We start from the raw sequence: 25,216 nt of genomic DNA on the forward strand, positions 1-25,216 counted from the left end.
TGGAAAGTTTACATAAGTTATTGCATGTTCCTCAGCTTCCCACAATACATTGGCACTAACCATGTGTGGTCTCATGTAGGATTAGATGTGCAGTTAAAATAAACTGTAGCACATGCAATATTGTATGTAATCATTCATCCATCCAAATAAACAATTGGTAACATACCTGTAGTAAATACATCTTACTTTGGGGGTCATTCCGAGTTGTTCGCTCGTTTTTTTTTTCTCGCAACGGAGCGATTAGTCGCTAATGCGCATGCGCAATGTCCGCAGTGCGACTGCGCCTAGTAAATTTGCTATGCAGTTAGGTATTTTACTCACGGCATTACGAGGTTTTTTCTTCGTTCTGGTGATCGGAATGTGATTGACAGGAAGTGGGTGTTTCTGGGCGGAAACTGGCCGTTTTATGGGTGTGTGCGAAAAACGCTACCGTTTCTGGGAAAAACGCGGGAGTGGCTGGAGAAACGGAGGAGTGCCTGGGCGAACGCTGGGTGTGTTTGTGACGTCAAACCAGGAACGAAACTGACTGAACTGATCGCAGATGCCGAGTAAGTCTGGAGCTACTCAGAAACTGCTAAGAAGTGTCTATTCGCAATTCTGCTAATCTTTCGTTCGCAATTTTGATAAGCTAAGATTCACTCCCAGTAGGCGGCAGCTTAGCGTGTGCAAAGCTGCTAAAAGCAGCTTGCGAGCGAACAACTCGGAATGACCCCCTTTGTGTTGGTTAGATGAGAATCATTTTTTATTTCTTAGGGTACCCAGGTAAATTTTATACTTTTAAATTAAAGATATGAATTCCTGTAGCTTCATTAACTTTAGTATGTTTATTGAGATCTGGTATCTTTATTTTGTTCAAATGGGCAATGCAGAAAGCAAAAAAAGGAAGGTAAAAGGGTAGGGAAAGAGCAGTGCAAAGTTATAAGCAATCAGGGGTAGCTTCTTTAAGTAGGTTTTAATTTTAATGCCCCCTACAGACTCAGCGATCCGCAACCGAGCTCCCTGATGGCGGATACGGCCGACGGGCGACCCGGCGGCGGGTGGGAGTGAAGTTTCTTCACTCCTCCCGTCACCTGGCGCCATAGCAATGCATGCTAATATGAACGAGATTGTCCATATTGGCCTGCATGCATAAGCGACGGGGCACCAACGATGAACGAGCGCGGGGCCGCGCATCGTTCATCGTTGGTGCCTGCACACTGCGCAATATGAGCGAGTTCTCGTTCATTTATGATCGAGAGCATTCATACCGTGCAGTGTTATCTGCCAGTGTGTAGGGCCCTTTAGGTTTGTTGTTAAACTCTTCCTCCTGTGTATTATTTTTATGTAATATAATGTTTTTCTATTTTTTCACGCCTCCATTTTAAGATCGGAGGCCATTGCTGCCCTCTCTCCACCCCCGAATGGCATCAGATTGTCAATCGCTCACAGTTTGGTGCCATCCTGAGTATGGCCCCCTATGTCATGGACTCTGCATCTTTGAACACAGCTGTTATCAGCGACATGCTGGTGCCAGCTTTGCCACCTCCTATGAATTCTCAGACCGTCGGTCTGATATTGTGCTGCGTCCCTGTGTGCAGACTGTCGGGGTGCATGCGCTGTGCGACATAGACTCAAAACATTGGCCTTTCGCATGTCACATCGACACTGTGTCCACCTGTGAATCAGGCCCCTCGTGCACTGATTGCAGGCAAATAGAATAGACTAAAAAGTTTGCTAATGCTGGGTAAATTTGTGGTGTACATATCAATACAAAAACAAATCTTAAAAATATATCCATATCAATAAACAGTGTTATTGGAAAATCTGTAATTTCTGCCAGAAGTCACTCCTGGTGGTCCTTCAGTAAAATATAAGGGAAAGTAAATCCTAAAGCAATTGCAAGTTAGTATATTTTACAGATGTGACCACATGCATCTAGCCCCCCTGCACATTAAACAGCCCTTCTAGCCACACCATGCCGTGGGGTGACTCAGTAGTACAGAGTGTCTTTATGTGCCTCTTTTTCCATGAAATACGTCTTATTTGCAAAAAGGTTCTAATATGATGCACACACAGGCTTTGTTGATTAAAATGATATGCTGCATGCCTATTTTCTGTGTGCGACCGCAGCTATAACTGTATACAAAATGCGAATAAGATGCATTTTCGGCAAGAAAAGACACCCAATGCTAACAGAGTTGCACGGGACCTGTGAGCTCACTCATGCTAGGCATCTCCTTCTGCGTGGCGTAAGATGTATGAGGACACATCTGCATAACAACACTAAGGGGTATATTCAATTGAAGCAGTTTTTCGACTTTTTTAGGTCGGAAGAGGTTCCGACCTATTCAATCTAACCCCGAATTATTCGACAAGTCGAGGAATTCGACAAGTCGAAAAGCACGTGTATCGGCGGAATAGCTGCCGATCCACGTGCTTCTGTTTTGGCCCCCTTTTCAAGCATCTCAATCCAACTTTAAAAAAAGTCGGATTGAGGACATGAGACGGGGGAGCAGGGTGGCAGGCTGCAGGGCACTACCTCGGATGGGCGCCCCCTGGCCAGGCTCTGCTCTCCAAGCAGCGCACCCCGACCGCCACTGACAGGTCCCCCACCGCCGCTGACAGGTCCCCCGCTGACGTGTCCCCCGCCACCGCTAACAGCTCCCCCTGTTGCCTGACAGGTCCCCCCGGCCGCTGCTGATAGATACACCCTGCCGCTTCTAACGGGTCCCCCCGGCCGCCTGACAAGTCCCCCCGGGCGCCGCTGATAACACCTCCAGCTGCCGCTGACGGGTCCCCGCGGCCACCTGACAGGTACCCCCGGCCACTGCAGATACCTCTCCCTGGCCGCCGCTGACGGGTCCCGTTCCCCCAGCTGCCTGACAGGTCTCCCGTGATAGCTCCCGCCTGCCACCGCTGACAGCTACACCCGGCAGCCGCTAGCAGCAGCAGGACGGAACTCCGTGAGCGGACAAATCCGACAGTCGGATTTGGCCGCTCATTTGAATAGGGTTTGTCAGATCCATTCCGATAAATGCATGTCGGAATGGATCCGACTTTAATTGAATATACCCCTAAATAGTGGTTGTCTTTTTAGAACTGAGCAAAATAGCAAAATGTATGTGACATGGTTGTTCCGGTGTTCCTTATTTAATGTGTGCAGAGGAGACCCAACGTTGGCGTATTTATGTATGTACAGTATGCCATGGTGTTCTTGTTGACCTTCCAACATGGAACATGGAAACACCACCATGGTAATTTTCAAGAAACAAGTGTGTAGTACTGTTGGGATTGGATCTGATGGTGAATGTACACTACAGTATCTTAAAATTGTCCCAAGTTTGTATAGGAACATCATGTTATCAGTTTAGATTCTACCCTGGAGTCTGTTAGTCACATCCTGCTGCTGTTATTCCCCTGGCTTCATGGTGATAAAAGTTTTATGCATTCATGTGTTTCCTACTCCTTTATTAAAGTATAGAAAAGTGTGCAAATAGTGCGCTAAATTTTAACTAAAATAAAATCAGTAAATTTACGTACATATTACTTATTAACAGTTTCTTATATAGCACAGTATATTCCATTGCGCTTTACAACTGGAAAAACAGTAATAGAACAAAACTGGGCAAATACTTCTCAGACATAGAGGTAGGAAGGCCCTGCTTGCAAGCTTACAATCCTCATGTATTGCATATTTTATAATTGTCTGAAATTGCTCCTAACCCTTTAGACAGCATGAGGGGGTGGGTTTATAAGCGCAGCAATGCTTCTTTTCCCTCTGAATCTGGAACTGCTGGGGGCAAAGGGTTGTCCAGGCTCTGGAGTTTAAAGTGAAAATGGAGTGTTGCTACCTGCGCTCACCTGTTGGGGTGTTTGTGGTATATGGATGAACTATGCAGTGCACAACTGGTATATTGTAGTATTTTGTCCTTTATTGAGACAAAATGTAGTCTGAGCATTGTGTCTCTATAAAGGACAACATACTACAATATACCAGTTGTGCATTGCATACTTCATCCATACACCACAAACACCCCAATAGGTGAGCGCAGGTATCAACACTCCATTTCCCTTTAGACAGCAAAACAACTGAAAGAGTGGTTTCATTTAATGGCTCCATGTTTCTTAATAGCATAAAAATGGTATGTTTAGGCCTGTATTTTCAGTTACACTTCCAGCATAATTAGCTCTTTGGCCCCTGTATTTTTATTTGCATGTATTACAGATTGTTTCTCAATAGTTCCCTATCTTGTTTAGAGAGATATTGCTTAGCGTAGCAGTTCAGTGTGTTCTGTGCATATTTCACTCATTGTATTGGAATGTAAAATATTTGAGGAATAAATCTGGAGGAAAAGCAGATTTAGTATAAAAACAGAAGTAAGTAGGGAGTCCACACTTTTGATGTCTGATGTGGTCAGCTGATGAAATCCAGCAGAAGTGTGGTAATAGTAAATACACAATGGCCCTCATTCCGAGTTGTTCGCTCGTTGCCGAGTTTCGCTATATTGCGATTAGTCGCTTACTGCGCATGCGCAAGGTTCGCAGAGCGCATGCGGGTAGTTATTTTACTCAAAAGTTAGGTATTTTACTCACGGCATAACGAGGATTTTTCATCGTTCTGGTGATTGGAGTGTGATTGACAGGAAGTGGGTGTTTCTGGGCGGAAACTGGCCGTTTTATGGGTGTGTGCGGAAAAACGCTGCCGCTTCTGGGAAAAATGCGGGAGTGGCTGGAGAAACGGGGGAGTGTCTGGGCGAACGCTGGGTGTGTTTGTGACGTCAAACCAGGAACGAAACTGGCTGAACTGATCGCAGTGGCAGAGTAAGTCCCGAGCTACTCAGAAACTGCAAAGAAATTTCTATTCGCAATTATGCAAATCTTTCGTTCGCAATTCTGCTATGCTAAGATACACTCCCAGGGGGCGGCGGCTTAGCGTGTGCAATGCTGCTAAAAGCAGCTAGCGAGCGAACAACTAGGAATGAGGGCCAATGTGCAGTTTTAGAGAGCTTGGTCTTCATTTCATAAACTGCAGAACCTCTAAGTAAGGTGTGATTGTCCAGTGTTGTAAATTGTCACATGACACCGAAGTATACTGTACAAACAGACAGGGGTAAATTTACTAAGGTGGGAGTTTTTATTAGAACTGGTGATGTTGCCCATAGCAAGTAATCAGATTCTATTATGTTCTAGAAGCAGCTAGATAAATGTTAAGTAGAATCTTATTGGTTGCTTTGAGGAACATCGTCAATTCTAAAAAAAACTCTCACCTTAGTAAATTCTCCCCTGAATTTACAATTATTATTTTTTTTTTGGTATCAAATATTGGATTTTTAGTACTGACCTTTGATTATTGAACTTTGCATTACCTGTCACATGAAGAAGAATATTTTTGCATTACGAACAAATAATGTTGACCAAACTTGACAGGTTTGTATTTTCCAGACCAGATTATCCTAGTGTATCCATTTTTTATATCCAGAATAAATCCCTACATTGCTTACTTAGATCAATGCCCATTAGAGTGTGAAATACAATTTTTCACACAAATTAGAAAAAAAATCATTATTTAAAGCTGAAAAGTAATAAAAAAAAGTTTTGATTTCTGTATGCACAGTGTGTGATGCCAATGTTATAATCTTCCTGCAGACTGCCATGGAAGTCATGCAGTTTACTTCTGAGGATCTACGTGAAATTCTTAGATTGCTCGCTGGAATTTTGCAGCTGGGAAACATAAATTTTATAACTGCTGGTGGGGCACAAATTTCTTCAAAGACAGGTGAGAATCAGCACTACAATTCAAGATTATAATTCTGAAATACTATCATAAAGAAGTAATAACAGCTGACATAAAATAATAATAGACATTTCTCTAACGTCCTAGTGGATGCTAGGGACTCCGTAAGGACCATGGGGAATAGACGGGCTCCGCAGGAGACTGGGCACTCTAAGAAAGATTTAGTACTACTGGTGTGCACTGGCTCCTCCCTCTATGGCCCTCCTCCAGACCTCAGTTAGAATCTGTGCCCGGAAGGAGCTGGGTGCATTTTAGTGAGCTCTCCTGAGCTTGCTATTAAGAAAGTATTTTAGTTAGGTTTTTTATTTTCAGAGAGCTTCTGCTGGCAACAGACTCTCTGCTACGTGGGACTGAGGGGAGAGAAGCAAACCTACTAACTGCGGCTAGGTTGCGCTTCTTAGGCTACTGGACACCATTAGCTCCAGAGGGATCGAACACAGGAACTTAACCTTGGTCGTCCGTTCCCGGAGCCACGCCGCCGTCCCCCTCGCAGAGCCAGAAGACAGAAGCCGGCGGGTTGAAGCAAGAAGACGTCAAAATCAGCGGCAGAAGACTCCTGTCTTCATATGAGGTAGCGCACAGCACTGCAGCTGTGCGCCATTGCTCCCACACTAGCCCACACACTCCGGTCACTGTAGGGTGCAGGGCGCAGGGGGGGGGGGGGCGCCCTGGGCAGCAATTGAGTACCTCCTGGCAAAAAGCAGCATATATACAGCTGGGCACTGTAATATGCATGAGCCCCCGCCATTATTTTTACACACAAAACGCGGGACAGAAGCCCGCCGCTGAGGGGGCGGGGCTTCTTCCTCAGCACTCACCAGCGCCATTTTCTCTCCACAGCTCCGCTGAGAGGAAGCTCCCCAGGCTTTCCCCTGCAGACTCACGGTAGAAAGAGGGTAAAAAGAGAGGGGGGGCACATAAATTTAGCGCATTAATCATATATACAGCAGCTACTGGGTAAACACTAAGTTACTGTGTAATTCCTGGGTTATATAGCGCTGGGGTGTGTGCTGGCATACTCTCTCTCTGTCTCTCCAAAAGGCCTTGTGGGGGTCCTGTCCTCATATAGAGCATCCCCTGTGTGTGTGGTGTGTCGGTACGCTTGTGTCGACATGTTTGACGAGGAGGGCTATGTGGAGGCAGAGCAGGTGCAGATGAATGATGTGTCTCCGCCGACGGCGCCGACACCTGATTGGATGGATATGTGGAAGGTGTTAAATGATAATGTAAACTCCTTGCATAAAAGGTTGGATAAAGCTGATGCCTTGGGACAGTCGGGGTCTCAGCCCATGCCTGATCCTACAGCGCAGAGGCCGTCAGGGTCTCAGAAGCGCCCACTATCCCAAATTGTTGACACAGATATCGACACGGATTCTGACTCCAGTGTCGATGGCGATGATGCAAAATTGCAGCCTAAAATGGCTAAAGCCATCCGCTACATGATTATAGCAATGAAGGATGTATTGCACATATCAGAGGTAAACCCTGTCCCTGACAAGAGGGTTTATATGTTTGGGGAGAAAAAGCAAGAGGTGACTTTTCCCCCTTCACATGAGTTAAATGAGTTATGTGAAAAAGCGTGGGATTCCCCTGATAGGAAAGTGCTGATTTCCAAAAGGTTACTTATGGCGTACCCTTTCCCGCCAACGGACAGGATGCGCTGGGAATCCTCCCCTAGGGTAGACAAAGCTCTGACACGCTTATCTAAGAAGGTGGCCCTGCCGTCACAGCATACGGCCTCCCTAAAGGATCCTGCGGATAGGAAGCTGGAAAGTATCCTGAAGTCTGTTTATACACATTCAGGTACTCTACTGAGGCCGGCAATTGCGTCGGCCTGGATGTGTAGTGCTGTAGCAGCATGGACAGATAATCTGTCCGAGGAACTGGATACCTTGGACAAGGAATACTATTTTACTGACCCTGGGGCATATAAAAGACGCTGGGGCATATAAAAGACGCTGTCCTATATATGAGGGATGCCCAGAGGGACATTTGCCTACTGGGCTCTAGAATAAATGCAGTGTCAATTTCTGCCAGAAGGGTCCTGTGGACTCGGCAATGGACAGGTGATGCCGACTCCAAAAAGCACATGGAGGTTTTACCTTACAAGGGTGAGGAATTGTTTGGGGACGGTCTCTCGGACCTGGTTTCCACAGCTACGGCTGGGAAGTCAAATTTTTTGCCATATATTCCCTCACAGCCTAAGAAAGCACCGTATTACCAAAAGCAGTCCTTTCGATCACAAAAAAGCAAGAAAGTCAGAGGTGCATCCTTTCTTGCCAGAGGCAGGGGTAGAGGAAAGAAGCTGCACCATACAGCTAGTTCCCAGGAACAGAAGTCCTCCCCGACTTCCGCTAAATCCACCACATGACGCTGGGGCTCCACAGGTGGAGCCAGGAGCGGTGGGGGCGCGTCTCTGAAATTTCAGCCACCAGTGGGTTCGCTCACAGGTGGATCCCTGGGCTATACAGATTGTGCCTCAGGGATACAAGCTGGAATTCGAAGTGATGCCCCCTCACCGTTACCTCAAATCGGCCCTGCCAGCTTCCCCCATGGAAAGGGAGGTAGTGTTAGCGGCAATTCACAAGTTATATCTCCAGCAGGTGGTGGTAAAGGTTCCCCTCCTTCAACAGGGAAGGGGATACTATTCCACAATGTTTGTGGTACCGAAACCGGACGGTTCGGTCAGACCCATATTGAATTTAAAGTCCCTGAACATTTATCTGAAAAGATTCAAGTTCAAAATGGAATCGCTCGGAGCGGTCATTGCAAGCCTGGAAGAGGGGGATTTTATGGTGTCTCTGGACATCAAGGATGCTTACTTGCATGTCCCCATTTATCCACCTCATCAGGAGTACCTCAGATTTGTGGTACAGGACTGTCATTACCAATTCCAGACGTTGCCGTTTGGGCTGTCCACGGCACCGAGAATATTTACCAAGGTAATGGCGGAAATGATGGTGCTCCTTCGAAAGCAAGGAGTCACAATTATCCCATACTTGGACGATCTCCTCATAAAGGCGAGGTCCAGAGAGCAGTTGCTGATCAGCGTAGCCCACTCTCAGGAAGTGTTGCAACAGCACGGCTGGATTCTGAATATCCCAAAGTCGCAGCTGATTCCTACGACGCGCCTGCCCTTTCTGGGCATGATTCTGGACACAGACCAGAAGAAGGTGTTTCTCCCGGCTGAGAAGGCTCAGGAGCTCGTGACTCTAGTCAGAGACCTCTTAAAACCGAAACAGGTGTTGGTGCATCACTGCACGCGAGTCCTTGGAAAGATGGTGGCATCATACGAAGCCATTCCCTTCGGCAGGTTCCATGCGAGGATCTTTCAGTGGGATCTGTTGGACAAGTGGTCCGGATCGCATCTTCAGATGCATCGGCTGATCACCCTATCCCCCAGGGCCAGGGTGTCTCTTCTGTGGTGGCTGCAGAGTGCTCACCTGCTCGAGGGCCGCAGGTTCGGCATACAGGACTGGGTCCTGGTGACCACGGATGCGAGCCTCCGAGGATGGGGGGCAGGCACTCAGGGAAGAAACTTCCAAGGGTTGTGGTCAAGCCAGGAGGCTTGTCTGCACATAAATATCCTGGAACTAAGGGTTATATACAACGCCCTGAGTCAAGCGGAGCCTCTGCTTCGCAACCAACCGGTGCTGATTCAGTCAGACAACATCACCGCAGTGGCTCATGTAAACCGCCAGGGCGGCACAAGAAGCAGGGTGGCGATGGCGGAAGCCACCAGGATTCTTCGTTGGGCGGAGAATCACGTGCGAGCAGTGTTCATTCCGGGAGTGGACAACTGGGAAGCAGACTTCCTCAGCAGGCACGACCTCCACCCGGGAGAGTGGGGACTTCATCAAGAAGTCTTCACGCAGATTACAAATCGATGGGAACTGCCACAGGTGGACATGATGACATCCCGCCTCAACAAAAAGCTAAAAAGGTATTGCGCCAGGTCAAGGGACCCTCAGGCAATAGCTGTGGACGCACTAGTGACACCGTGGGTGTTCCAGTCGGTCTATGTATTTCCTCCTCTTCCTCTCTTACCCAAGGTGCTGAGAATCATAAGAAAAAGAGGAGTGAGAACAATACTCATTGTTCCGGATTGGCCAAGAAGGACTTGGTACCCGGAACTGCAAGAAATGCTCACAGAGGACCCATGGCCTCTGCCTCTCAGACAGGACCTGTTGCAACAGGGGCCCTGTCTGTTCCAAGACTTACCGCGGCTGCGTTTGACGGCATGGCGGTTGAACGCCGGATCCTAGCAGAAAAAGGCATTCCGGATGAAGTTATTCCTACGCTAATAAAGGCTAGGAAGGACGTGACAGCAAAACACTATCACCGTATATGGCGAAAATATGTTGCTTGGTGTGAGGCCAGGAAGGCCCCTACAGATGAATTCCAGCTGGGCCGGTTCCTGCACTTCCTACAGTCTGGAGTGACTATGGGCTTGAAGTTGGGGTCCATAAAGGTCCAGATTTCAGCCCTATCCATTTTCTTTAAAAAAGAACTGGCTACTCTTCCTGAGGTTCAGACGTTTGTTAAGGGAGTGCTGCATATTCAGCCTCCTTTTGTGCCACCAGTGGCACCTTGGGATCTCAACGTGGTGTTGGGTTTCCTGAAATCCCACTGGTTTGAGCCACTTAAGACCGTGGAGCTAAAGTATCTCACGTGGAAGGTGGTCATGCTATTGGCCTTAGCTTCGGCTAGGCGTGTGTCAGAATTGGCGGCTTTGTCATGTAAAAGCCCCTATCTGGTTTTCCATGTGGACAGGGCAGAATTACGGACTCGTCCACAATTTCTGCCGAAGGTGGTGTCATCTTTTCATTTGAACCAACTTATTGTGGTGCCTACGGCTAGTCGTGACTTGGAGGATTCCAAGTTGCTTGATGTAGTCAGGGCTTTGAAGATTTATGTGGCCAGAACGGCTGGAGTCAGGAAAACTGACTCGCTGTTTATCCTGTATGCATCCAACAAGCTGGGTGCTCCTGCTTCAAAGCAAACTATTGCTCGCTGGATCTGTAACACGATTCAGCAGGCTCATTCTGCGGCGGGATTGCCGCATCCAAAATCGATAAAAGCCCATTCCACAAGGAAAGTGGGCTCTTCTTGGGTGGCTGCCCGAGGGGTTTCGGCATTACAGCTTTGCCGAGCAGCTACTTGGTCGGGTTCAAACACATTTGCAAAATTCTACAAGTTTGATACCCTGGCTGAGGAGGACCTTGTGTTTGCCCATTCGGTGCTGCAGAGTCATCCGCACTCTCCCGCCCGTTTGGGAGCTTTGGTATAATCCCCATGGTCCTTACGGAGTCCCCAGCATCCACTAGGACGTTAGAGAAAATAAGATTTTACTCACCGGTAAATCTATTTCTCGTAGTCCGTAGTGGATGCTGGGCGCCTGTCCCAAGTGCGGACTTTCTGCAATACGTGTATATAGTTATTGCTTAATAAAGGGTTATGTTATGTTTGCATCTGTGGTTGATGCTTTGTTGTTGTTCATACTGTTAACTGGATATGTTATCACAAGTTATACGGTGTGATTGGTGTGGCTGGTATGAGTCTTACCCTGGATTCCAAAATCCTTTCCTTGTAATGTCAGCTCTTCCGGGCACAGTTTCCTTAACTGAGGTCTGGAGGAGGGGCATAGAGGGAGGAGCCAGTGCACACCAGTAGTACTAAATCTTTCTTAGAGTGCCCAGTCTCCTGCGGAGCCCGTCTATTCCCCATGGTCCTTACGGAGTCCCCAGCATCCACTACGGACTACGAGAAATAGATTTACCGGTGAGTAAAATCTTATTTTTACATTTACTTAACAATTTATAAATAAGCTTAGCGTATAAACAGACTAGAAATGTATGTTACATGAATGTTACATGGATTACACAGATGTATTACTTTGGTATCAGCACTAGGGAGGACTGCCGAGTTGCTGGGGCTGGACTCAGAGCAACTGACAGAAGCACTGACTCACAGATCTATGATCCTAAGGGGAGAAGAGATCTCTACCCCACTCAGTATAGAGCAGGTAAGTGGTCTAGTGGAGAATTGTTGAAGAGAAATTAAACTGTACACATTTTAATAGAAACACATACACTTAAATTCTTTCTGTATATGTGTATCAGGCCACCTTGACTTTCTTACCTTGTATAACAGTGACCTCCAAGAATATATAAGACCTTTTGGTACACTGTAGGTGTTTCCTGTCTCTGAGCCAGCACAGGATGTACAGATGTGTCCTTCCTCATCGTTGCTGCAGTCACGTTACACAGCCCTTCTAGTCGTGCCTAGTCGTGAGCATGTTTACTTATGCCGAGCGTGTTTTAGGAAACCGGTAAGTGGATAAAACACACAAGCGGACTATGCTGATTAAAATGATATGCGACATTACAGTGTCAGTTGAAAACACTGTAACCTAGTATTTAGTATGCAGGAACAGCTGCAGTTGCACAAACAGTAAAGTCATGCACATATCATTTGACTCAGCATAGTCTGCTTGTGCGTCTTAGTTGTATACTGATGCGAATAAGACGAATTTTGGGCAAAAAAAAAGACACTAAGCACTGGCTGTGTCGCATGGGAGGTGTCGGCTCTCATGCGCCATGTGATGCGCAACTCAGGAAGTATAGAGACTAGATGAGGAATGGACGCATCTGTATATATTCTATGGATCCATCCCGCCCCTTATTGCATACATAGTGGCGTGTGTTAACATTGTATGCATGAATAATTACACTTGGTACAGCTCTTCCGATAAGCGCTGTCCCTCGCAATGTGAGGCCTTCCGGGTTCATGACCAAGTTGCACTACTATACATGCGTGACTGCCGACCTGCACATGTGTAAGCTGCAGGGTGGACAGAGAGTGATCTTTAGGATCCCAATCTGGGGATTTCCGCTAGAAGAATCACAAAGGCATCTATAGCAATGCCATCTAGATTGCGGCAAACCTCCTAAGAACAGAATTTTTAGGAGGTTTGACCATGTTTAGTGCTTAGTACATCCCACTCTCAATTCTTACTTTATGAATTTTGTTCTGAACATGTTGCAGCTTAACATATTACTCGGCACTTTACAGAGGATGTTCACTTATTAAAGGCAGTCTCCACTCCAGTAGAGCTTACAATCTTAAATTCTTTACCACACAAACTAGGGTCAGTTTTAGTCACGGTAAATTAGCCTACCAGTACAATTTTGGACTGTGGGAGAAAACTGGATCACCGGGAGGTAACTCACACAGAAATGGGAGAACATACAATCTCCACACAGTCAGTGCCCTGTTGAAATTGAGCTTGGGTCCTGATCTTACACATGGTGTTTGTCCTAGCCTTAGTCTTGTATTAGTCATTGTCTTAGTCCTTCTTTTCATGTTAGTCTTGTATGTGGCCTTGTGCCTCCTATCTCTGTGTTAGGGTGTGTACACACGTTGAGATATTGTCTTTCGATTTTGACTATATAGTCAAAATTGCAAGAAAAGTTAGTGCAGATCGCAAGGTGAAAGTCACCTTGTGATCTCGATTTGATCCCGATGCGCGGTCCCGCCAGGTCGGCATCGCAAGAAAAGATAGACTGTGCAGGCAAGTCAATCCTTGCTAGATCGGTGTACTAGCTAGTTCATCTCACATGTCAATGACATCTCACATAAGCTAAAATCTCACATAAGCACACATAGTCCATATCTCAAGAAAAGTTAGTCAAAATCGGTGGTGCTGGGCTCCGGGGAGTTCAAGGGAAATTGCAAGTGAAAATCGGGCATAACAAGGATCTCACAGTGTGTACACACCCTTAGGGGTATATTCAATTAAAGTCGGATCCATTCCGACATGTATTTGTCGGAATGGATCCGACAACCCCTATTCAGTCCCATCTTAATTCGACTTTTTCAAGTCGAATTTAGATGGGACGCAGAGGAGGAGAAGGGGGACGAGCCGCGGGGGGACAGAGAAGATCAGCGCTACAGTAGCGCTTCAGCTGTATGTCACTCTGCCGCCCGACCTCACGGCAGCTTCCACCCGGCTCCAGCAGCGTGCTGGAGCCGGGTGGAAGCTGCCGTGAGGTCGGGCGCTACTGTAGCGCTGATCTCCCTGTATGCCCGCCGGCTGTCCCCCCGTCTCCCTGCGGCTCCCCCCCCCCCCTCGCCTCCTTTGGGTCCGCATCTCAGTCCGACATCATTTTGATGTCGGACTGAGATGGTCGAAAAGGGGGCCAAAACCTGTCGGTTTTGGCCCCGTTTTCGACACAAGCACGTGGATCGGCAGATATTCCGCTGATCCACGTACTTTTCGACAAGTCGAATTCATTGACTTGTGGAAAAATTTAGGGAAATATTGAATAGGTCGAATCAGGATTCGACCTTAAAAAGTCGAAAACTGCCGTCTTTTCGACAGACGGCAGTTTTCGACTTCAATTGAATATACCTATTAGTGTGTGTCTTTGGCATCCTGTATTCCCTGTCCCATAGTTTAGTCTTTGCCTTGTTCTGTTATTGTTGCTAGCGTCCCTTGTCTCTCTTACCTCATCCTGTCCAGTTGTAGTTACAACATTTATCATGTCCTCCAAGCCCCAATAGGACCCTGGTGTCTCAGGACCATACCGATAAGGGAAAGTGGCTGTCATAGGTCAATGAGCACACTGAGATTAGAAACTTGGTGGTCGTTTAGGTGGTGGATTCCCTATCCTTTCCATATACCTGTGTTTTTCCTGCCTCTTATCTAATATCATTTGTTATGGTCATGTTCTGTTTATGATTTTGACTCCAGCTTGGTTTGGGCCCTTTGTTGTATAGCCACCCACTCCTGACCCTACCCTGTTTTGTTTTGTTGTGTTTTCCTTTGTTACTACTTGTGTCTTTGGTATGTCCATGAGTCACCTTCCCTTTCTGCATAATGTCATAACCTCCTCATCTCATTCATTTATGTCCAATCCTGCTCTACAATTCTGTTCTCCATCACTTACTAACTGGTTTTTAAATACAAGGTAAGGGAGGCCTTTCCAATAGAAAGTAGATAGAAATATTAAAAACAAAAGTTTTTTTTCTTGTTTTTATAGAAATATTTTATTTGCATTGTAGAAATATGTGTGTATTTCCTGGTAAGCATGTTAAGAAAGGTGCAAATAGATACATATGGTACTATAACACTACTGTATCATCCTTTTGGGGTAGATAAATGTATCATGTATTTATACACTTTTGTCTTAATACCACAGGCTATAGATAGTAGAGATTCGGTAGCCATGGCTCTCTACTCACAATGCTTTACATGGGTAATCAAGAAGATTAATAGCCGGATAAAAGGAAAAGATGATTTCAAATCTATTGGCATTTTGGATATTTTTGGATTCGAAAACTTTGAGGTAATGTACACTTGCACGTCACTTCTATACGTATAATACTTCATACGGAACATGAGCGACTTAGCATTGATGCACTATATGGCTGTTAATAAGCTGCATGACTCTTTTGCTGAGCAAGTGCCTTAGTGATGTCACTGGTTCCTACTTCTTTTTGCTCTCCACTGTCATTTGTTGCAATATTACTTTTTACAGGGATGGCAGTTTGCAGTCCATTGGCGGTATTCAAGTGATATACCACGCCCAATCTCCTTCCTAAAATGATCCCCGTTAGAAACATAGAAACATAGAATTGGACGGCAGATAAGAACCACTTGGCCCATCTAGTCTGCTCCTCTTTTTTTTTACCATATTTTTATCTCAAATCTTATTTGATCCCTATTTTCTTTGTAAGGATATCCTTATGTCTATCCCATGGATGTTTAAATTGCTCTACTGTCTTAGCCTCTACCACCTCTGATGAGAGGCTATTCCACTTGTCCACTACCCTTTCTGTGAAGTAATTTTTCCTCAAATTTCCCCTGAACCTCCGCCGCTCCAGTCTCAGTGCATGTCCTCGTGTCCTATTCTCTTCATTTGAAGAATGTTTCCCACCTGGACTTTGTTAAAACCCTTAATATATTTGAAAATTTCTATTATGTCCCCCCTTTCCCTTCTCTGCTCCAAACTATACATATTGAGTTTTTTCTGTCTTTCTGAGTATGTTTTGAGATGTAGGCCATGCACCATTTTAGTTATCGCGCACTTAGCGAACATAGTAATCAGGTTTAGCTGTGTAAAGAGTTGGGTGCCTCGCTACCCCGGGGTATGAGCTGAAATGATGATACCACGCCCCTGAAGGGAGAAACAGAATGGGTGTGGAAGGGGGTGAAAAGAATTGAATACCGCCCCATGGGTCTAATCCAATCAGATGAGTAGGGCTGTTTATACTGACCTTAGGGCAACCTTAATGTCATGCATTTCTGAGCTCTCCTTCAGGGGATACTGGATCGGAGATCCAGTGGGCACTTACAGGAGTTATGGTGGTGCAATTTGCAATATCATAGCTCCCCCCCTTCTATATAGCACCATGATTTGTGACATTCTGCAGCAGGCGGTCCATGATGTTGCGATTCCCTTTGAATCATGTAATCAATACCTGCTACCAGTGAAATGAGTAAAATGGTAAGGTGTTTTGCTGTTCCAGAAAATTGGGGGGGGAGAGACTTCCTGAAATGTAGGAGTCTCCCGGACATTCCAGAGAACAGGCTTAAAATAAAGGCCACATATTGATTACTCAGGGGTGTTGTTGTCATGAGCAACTAGTAACAAGTGGGTGGCAAAGAGGTAAAATCCTATGGCTCGCTACCAAGCAGGTGGTAATTAGGTCACTACCCGCTCCATCTTCTCAGAGAAGCATCTCAGTGGATTACTGCTGGCAAATTTATTGTAGAAGGCAGTGAGATGACTCCATATATATATATATATATATATATAATGGGCCTAATGTAATAGAGTGAGAGTTTCAAAAAGTGAGAGATTTGGTAAGGTTTTGTAGTTGTTTTTTTTAAAGTGCCAATCATTTACACTGCAAGTTCAACCTGGTTTTGCAGTGTAAATGATTGCCACTTTAAAAACAACTGAAAACCTGTACCAAATCTCTCACTTTCTGAAACTCTCACTGTATTACATTTGGCCCTATATATTTAACATTTTTTACACACCCTCTGTGCCTCAGGAATCAAATTTGTCAGAAAAAGCCCTGGCAGCACTATTGCAGACTAGAGGAAGATATCTAACTTTAAGAAGCTGTGTACTCAGGGCCGGTTCTTGCCCTTTTGGCGCCCCGGACGGGAAATAGGGGCGTGGCTTCATACAGGGGGCGTGGTCAGTTACGCCCCCTGTACAGTAGAGTAGTGCCGCTGAAAAATAAAAATAAAATAAAAAATGTATACTTACTATCCCCACTCCCAACCGCTGCAGACCTCCGCCAGCGCCGCGCCTGTCTTCGGATCTGGCATAGACAGACACTAGAGGTCAATTATGACCCCTAGCGTCTGTCAGTCCCACAATGCTGTGCGGTGCGCGATGATGTCATCGCGCACCGCACAGCAAAGGTCCTCTCCACGAAGGGAAACTAGACGCGTAGCGTCTAGTTCCCTTCACAGCGGGGGACACAGCGGGCAGCGGGAGGGCACAGCAGTAGCGGATCTTTCCATGGTGCGGCGCCCTCCGGAAGGTGGCGCCCCAGGCAAAAGTCCTGCTTGCCCGTGGCAAGATCCGCTACTGTGTGTACTGTGCATGTATTATAAACGAATGTAGGAAAAAAAGATATTGCTAACAACTAAAAGAAAGATTGTTTTTATGTATGTATTTCTTTGCTATTATAGGTTAATCGCTTTGAACAGTTCAGTATAAACTATGCAAATGAAAAGCTGCAGCAGTATTTCAATAAGCACATTTTTTCCTTGGAGCAGCTAGAATACAGCAGGTGAGACTAAGACGTGTGTGTAAAAGACAACTTTTATACAAAATACTTTTTTTTTAATATACTGTATATATGTTCATCTTTCTGTATCCATCGGTCCATATTTACCTCTAACTAGCCTTAGTCAGATGTAGAGTGTATAATGTATACCCGTACAGGGTAGTAACTGGGTACACACTGCCTCCTCACTGCCTGACTTTACACAAAGACAGAGAAATGAATGGAGAGAAATGGTTGATGTAGATGAAGTATAGATGCTCAGAACAAAGTTACTCGGATACAACTGTCTGTTATTAATTTTTGGTACAAATCCCCCTACATAATGTATGTGAACAAAATTTTTGCCGGGATGCAATCAGTTTACCTACAATCAAAATACCGACAACCATTGAACAATTGTCAAAGTACCGACAAGGTCAAAATACAGACATGGTCAAAATACCGACATTTAAAATGTCGACACAGTCAAAATACTGACATCTAACATGTTGACAGGTCAAAAAATCGACATGAGTTTTTCATGATTTTTTCATTGAAACCGACTTGTTCATACTTTACCATCCCAGTGGACTTGGAGGAGGAATATAATAGTGTGCCGAGCTCAGCAGGGCACCGTGCCCAAAGCATGGGGAGTGAAGCGAGCCATGTGAGGGGACGTGGTACACTTATCCGGTGTCCATGTCGACCTATGCCGACCTACACCTGTGACCTGTCAACATTTTAAATGTTGGTATTTTGATCATGTCAGTATTTTGCCCTTGTCGGTATTTTGACCATCGGTCAGTTGTTGCCGGTATTTTGACCGTCTGGATTTTGATTGTAGGTAAATCATACTGATCCCTTTTTACCCATTCACTGAAAATGCTACACTTTTCTTCTGTCTTCTTTTATGCAGATTCATAAAGCGACAGCAAATGTTTATGTAGACATGTTGGTAAAGCACAACTTTACATAAATAGCTATAAACACTGTAAGTCAGTAGTAAGCTTCTAAGCCAGAAAGACACTCTCAAGGTTAGTGGAAGTGTTAGTCCCTACAGAACAATTTACTGTATCTGATCATAAAGAGAAACTGGGAGTAGAGTAGATGGACTTGGGTGACTTGGGTGTATTGGAGGGCAGCCATGCAGGAGTAATCATATGTTGTTGTCATAATAGGAACATTACAACTGTACAGAATGTTCAGAAAGCCATTGATTTTATCGCACACTCACTGTACAGATCACAGACATTACAGTATGATGAGAAACATAACTCGCTTTGCTAAACTGGTACTTTCAGTTGTGTCAGACAAGTAACTGTGCATTTGTAAAAGTTTTGTTTTGTCAGTAATCCTTACTTTGTTGTTATACTTTACACAATGTTAACCTATGATTTTCTTAGGGAAGGACTTGTGTGGGCAAACATTGATTGGAAAGATAATGGAGAATGTCTGGACTTGATAGAAAAGGTAAGGCTCTATAAATTTGCCATAGTAAAACATATAATACACACAGCATATGTATTATCAGTTCGGATATATAAAGGTTTAACCTTGGCTAACTTAAAAGTCGTGGGGGTGAGGGGGGGGGGACTGAATTAACCACAAGGTTGCAGTGGTGGTAACTATACCCCTGAGTGTATAATCAGCAGAAATCCTGTCAGTCTCCTCAGTTATGTCCTATAGCACAAAGTCCACATCTCATACAGGTGATAAACTACGGTATCCCTCACATAAATAATTGAATTACAGTAATATCCAGTACTTTGTTTCTAAGAAAAAAGCACTGGTACTCATCTAGAGCTACCAGTATTTACAAGTTTTATAGTGGCTTCCATGCTTGTAACAACTCTTCAGATGCCTGTTTAATTAAATTGTGAAATAATATAACTTATTTGTTCATGTTTACAGTACTAGTCATAAGAATTAAAAATGATATTAAAAAAGGTGCCTGTATTGTCTACCGTTGAGTACCATTATAAAATAATTTCTGGTAATACCAGTAAGGTTAAGCCAATTATAGAAAAAGGTGTAAAATCTATATTAGAATTCCTTTACCTTATAGGTAAATGTATTGTGACGCTTTCCAGAAGCAGTCGGCAGGCTCTTGCTTTTGCTAAATACTAGCAGTAAGCAGATTGTTTTGGGAATGTATATGAAATATTCATTTTAAAATGTTGTTGTAAACAAACATTGCAACATGGTTGACACATTTGCATTAATTTTGTGATTTCATTTTTGATCAGAAACTTGGCTTGTTAGCGCTGATCAACGAGGAAAGCTACTTTCCGCGCGCTACTGACAGCACCTTATTGGAGAAGTTACATAACCAGCATGCGGTAAATTATATTTTGTCTTTATGTTGTAACTAGAACTTTCACTGTTTACAAATTTTTCATGCCAATCTAGCAAATAAATCAGAGAGAGCACTAATCAGTAATGTATGTCTTTAATCAATCTTCTCTGATGAGGACATACATGATTGTTTTGAGCTTTCTCCAAAAGAAAGCCAAAGGCCATTTATAGTGTAGTCATTTCAAATGTTTTAATAATACACATAGATTAAAAACCATTACATACAAATCAATGAATCAGTCACATGTAACATGACGTCTTGTGGGATCAGAATGGAATACAGCAGTCCAAACTCACCCTATCGAAGTGTGAGCTCCAGATGGGTGCAGCGTCCTTCACAAGTGTCCTTCAAAGCCAATTATCCAACACGTTTCGTTGTCTGCACAATTGCCTCATGAATGAGGCTACTTCAGTAATACATGTTGCTTTTAAAAGGAAAACACTGTCAAGTTTTACTAATCACATTACATGCCAGAGTTATAAACAATTGTCTCCTTGGATTCTACAAAAACGCAGCCAACACTTTGTAATCCTTTTAAAATGAAAAAACTAAAACCCTAAATATTATTTTTTCATTAATTAACGTCCCAAGTAACAATATTCATTAAAAAATGTAAACTTTTTTCATAATCACGTACCTTAGTGGTAAACTACCGCCATTTTACAGATGATTCTGAAACGGAATAAAAATAATGCACTACATTTTGAAAGGGAGTATTTCCTGTTGGTAGCCAACTGTTGGCTGCCGGCAGTGTGATTAATACTGCTGATAGCAAAGTAAAAGGAACATCAATATCATATAAACTGTTACAGGTTGAGTATCCCTTATCCAAAATGCTTGGGACCAGAAGTATTTTGGATATCGGATTTTTCCGTATTTTGGAATAATTGTATACCATAATGAGATATCATGGCGATGGGACCTAAATCTAAGCACAGAATGCATTTATGTTACATATACACCTTATACACACAGTCTGTAGGTCATTTTAGACAATATTTTTTATAACTTTGTGCATTAAACAAAGTGTGTGTACATTCACACAATTCATTTATGTTTCATATACACCTTATACACACAGCCTGAAGGTCATTTAATACAATATTTGTAATAACTTTGTGTATTAAACAAAGTTTGTGTACATTGAGCATCAAAAAACAAAGGTTTCACTATCGCACTCTCACTCAAAAAATTCCGTATTTCGGAATATTCCGTATTTCGGAATATTTGGATATGGGATACTCAACCTGTATTGCCTAATTTGTGATTAGATCTAATAATACTGTTTTATATCGACTCAGCATTGTTTTTGTGTACTGAAGACATACAGGTCAAATATCAGAAACTGATCATAAAGAATAAGTCCTAAACTCAGAACTAGTATTGTAATTTTATATTATATATTTGAATAAATAAATGCGATTATATTTGGTGCCTTTGAGAGATTTCAGATTACGATTTGAACTAAGTTTATCACACATTTAAGAAGCTTAAGGGGCCTACACACCTGGCGATTGGCCGCCGAGGTGCTCGATGGCCGATACGGCCGGCGGGGGGGGGGAGGTGACAGGGGGAGTGAAGTTTCTTCACTCCCCCCCCCCCGTCACCCGGCTCCATAGCACTGCATGCTAATATGGACGAGATTGTCCATATTGGCATGCATGTATAAGCGACCCTGCACCAACGATGAATGAGCGCGGGGCTGCGCATCGTTCATCGCTCGCTGGTGCCTACACACTGAAAGATATGAACGATATCTCGTTCATTAATGAGCGATATCGTTCATATCTTTCAGTGATATCACGTAGTGTGTAGGGCCCATTAGAGTGCAAGCTCTATTTGTTCTATTGCTCTATAAGAAGAAATATATTCTATTTTTATTCAGCAGGTGCTATTTCTTATAAGTGTATAGGATTTTAAATGTATAAGTATTTATTATTTTCTTAAGTTTCAGTTGATTTGTTTTTAGTTTAATTTCCAAAGGTTATAAACTTAGACCACAGTAGCAGCATGTTATATCAAACACAGGTGTGTCTGACTTGGGCATAATTTAGCTAAATGTTTAGGGGAAATGTATTGTGGTGTGGAATATGTAGGAAATAGACAACATGAAATTATGACTTCATGACTTTACTTAATCAAAGACTACAAAGTTGGGCAACCAAAGCAAATTGTGCAACTGTCTTCCCTATTTAATTTTCAAATTCAATGGTGAATAACTATTAATAAAAAAAGAAGAGGCACTAGATGTATTATATCATAGTTAAGTAGTGGGTTAAGATGAGCCAATTTTTACTTTATGCTGTCCCCCAGGCAAGAAAAATTAGACAGAAGTAAAACAAAAACATCTACTGTTATGTCAGGATGTCCCGTCAATCAAAATGATAACAATTTTGATTGACGGGATAATAATGCATTTATGGCAAAATAATTATTTTAGAAAAAAAGTGGTCTTGTGGCTCTACTTGCCCCACATTAGGGCTAATGGGTAAATTGAGCCATCTGGGGGGTAAACTGACCAATTTACATTTTCAAGTTTGACAATGAGGATAATTAAAAAATATATATTTATTAATGCCTTTCTCTTTTCCAAATAGTCTTATTACTTTTCTTAAAGGAAACATTAAAAGACAAACCAACCAAATAAAGTTTAGCATTCAACAATGAAACAATTATGATACATTACCTGTTCGGCATTTCAACAACTATTTTATATTCCACCCATCAACACTTCAAAAAAATATGAAGTGTTGTTCCCTCCTTGACATTCCTTCAGCCTTTTGAGTTTGAGGTAACTTCTCCTGCAATTCACTTTGGGGGAGATTTATCAAAATGTAAAGAGATAAAGTAAGAACAAATCATTTTCTAACTACCATGTTACAGACTGTGTTTGAAAATGACAGGAGCTGATTGGTTTGCACTTTATCTCTCTCCAAGCTTTGATAACTCTCCCCCTTTGTGGGAAAAATGGCACATAATTTCCCTTAAATACAAAAGTGGGTTTCTTTGCCACTGCTCCGCTGGATTCGTCTGAAAAATCTTGCATTTACTTAGTCGCCATCAATTTAAAACGGACTCAGTTTACCCCATGGCACACCTTTTAGTAATTCAGGCTAATCTTTCACATGGTTTTATACACTGGCAAATCACCAACATCAATGATAAATACTTTTAGATCTGAATAAATTTGCTTTGACATAACAGTCATTATACCTTTATACCTGACATTTACAAAATGTACTTTGAAAAGCAAAATACGGTTTCTTGTGAAAAAAACACACACACCATTTTGCCATGTGCTTCTCTCCATCACAGCCAGATAGAAATGACAGGTGCTTCCTAAATGTATAGTCACATGACAACTACCATGTACAGTTGCCTAGATTCAGGGGGTGGTGAGCTTACTCCACTGTCCCCTACATAGTATTCCTCTGTAACTGTGTTTTTAGTTAATTCTTATTAAATGTCTCATATATTCTATTTCCAGAACAACTCCTTTTATGTCAAGCCAAGAGTTGCTGTCCATAATTTTGGTGTAAAACACTATGCTGGAGAGGTAACCTTGCCTTATGTCTTTTTTCTGAAATGCACAAATGTCTGTTAAAGTGATGACTTACATGTGATCTTACACTGGATAATAAGAATTTACTTACCGATAATTCTATTTCTCGGAGTCCGTAGTGGATGCTGGGGTTCCTGAAAGGACCATGGGGAATAGCGGCTCCGCAGGAGACAGGGCACAAAAGTAAAGCTTTTACAGGTCAGGTGGTGTGTACTGGCTCCTCCCCCTATGACCCTCCTCCAGACTCCAGTTAGGTACTGTGCCCGGACGAGCGTACACAATAAGGGAGGATTTTGAATCCCGGGTAAGACTCATACCAGCCACACCAATCACACCGTACAACTTGTGATCTAAACCCAGTTAACAGTATGATAACAGAGGAGCCTCTGAAAGATGGCTTCCTAAACAATAACCCGAATTAGTTAACAATAACTATGTACAAGTATTGCAGATAATCCGCACTTGGGATGGGCGCCCAGCATCCACTACGGACTCCGAGAAATAGAATTATCGGTAAGTAAATTCTTATTTTCTCTATCGTCCTAAGTGGATGCTGGGGTTCCTGAAAGGACCATGGGGATTATACCAAAGCTCCCAAACGGGCGGGAGAGTGCGGATGACTCTGCAGCACCGAATGAGAGAACTCCAGGTCCTCCTTTGCCAGGGTATCAAATTTGTAAAAATTTACAAACGTGTTCTCCCCTGACCACGTAGCTGCTCGGCAGAGTTGTAATGCCGAGACCCCTCGGGCAGCCGCCCAAGATGAGCCCACCTTCCTTGCGGAATGGGCCTTAACAGATTTAGGCTGTGGCAGGCCTGCCACAGAATGTACAAGTTGAATTTTGTTACAAATCCAACGAGCAATCGACTGCTTAGAAGCAGGTGCACCCAACTTGTTGGGTGCATACAGTATAAACAGCGAGTCAGATTTTCTGACTCCAGCCGTCCTTTAAATGTATATTTTTAAGGCTCTGACAACGTCCAACAACTTGGAGTCCTTCAAGTCGTCTGTAGCCGCAGGCACTACAATAGGCTGGTTCAGGTGAAACGCTGATACCACCTTAGGGAGAAAATGCGGGCGCGTCCGCAGCTCTGCCCTATGTCGAATGGAAAATTAAATAAGGGCTTTTATAAAACAAAGCCGCCAGTTCAGATACTCTCCCGGCCGAAGCCAGGGCCAGTAACATAGTCACTTTCCATGTGAGATATTTCAAATCCACATTCTTTAGTGGTTCAAACCAATTGGATTTGAGGAAATCTAAAACTACATTTAGATCCCACGGTGCCACCTTAGGCACCACAGGAGGCTGTATATGCAGTACTCCTTTGATAAAAATCTGGACCTCAGGGACTGAGGCCAATTCTTTTTGGAAGAATATTGATAGGGCCGAAATTTGAACCTTAATAGATCCCAATTTGAGACCCATAGACAATCCTGATTGCAGGAAATGTAGGAAAACGACCCAGTTGAAATTCCTCCATCGGAGCACTCCGCTGCTCGCACCACGCAACATATTTTCGCCAAATACGGCGATAATGCTTCGCGGTGACTTCCTTCCTTGCCTTTATCAAGGTAGGAATGACTTCTTCTGGAATGCCTTTTCCTTTTAGGATCTGGCATTCAAACGCCATGCCGTCAAACGCAGCCGCGGTAAGTCTTGAAAAAGACAAGGACCCTGCTGAAGCAGGTCCCTTCTCAGAAGTAGAGGCCACGGATCGTCCGTGACCATCT

At 43.8% G+C, this 25,216-nt stretch overlaps 1 protein-coding gene across 1 annotated transcript in view; it reads left to right on the forward strand.

The window, feature by feature from the left end:
• Nucleotides 1-25,216, forward strand: part of MYO10 (myosin X) — a 457,089-nt gene that overhangs the window by 251,114 nt on the left and 180,759 nt on the right. The window contains exons 10-16 of the mRNA XM_063922946.1: nucleotides 5,626-5,755; nucleotides 11,680-11,798; nucleotides 14,977-15,123; nucleotides 17,490-17,590; nucleotides 18,970-19,036; nucleotides 19,813-19,905; nucleotides 23,410-23,478. Coding sequence (XP_063779016.1) covers nucleotides 5,626-5,755; nucleotides 11,680-11,798; nucleotides 14,977-15,123; nucleotides 17,490-17,590; nucleotides 18,970-19,036; nucleotides 19,813-19,905; nucleotides 23,410-23,478 — 726 coding nt within the window. The remainder of the gene's footprint in view (nucleotides 1-5,625; nucleotides 5,756-11,679; nucleotides 11,799-14,976; nucleotides 15,124-17,489; nucleotides 17,591-18,969; nucleotides 19,037-19,812; nucleotides 19,906-23,409; nucleotides 23,479-25,216) is intronic.

Source organism: Pseudophryne corroboree, chromosome 5, assembly GCF_028390025.1.
Source record: "Pseudophryne corroboree isolate aPseCor3 chromosome 5, aPseCor3.hap2, whole genome shotgun sequence".
NCBI lineage: Eukaryota > Metazoa > Chordata > Amphibia > Anura > Myobatrachidae > Pseudophryne > Pseudophryne corroboree.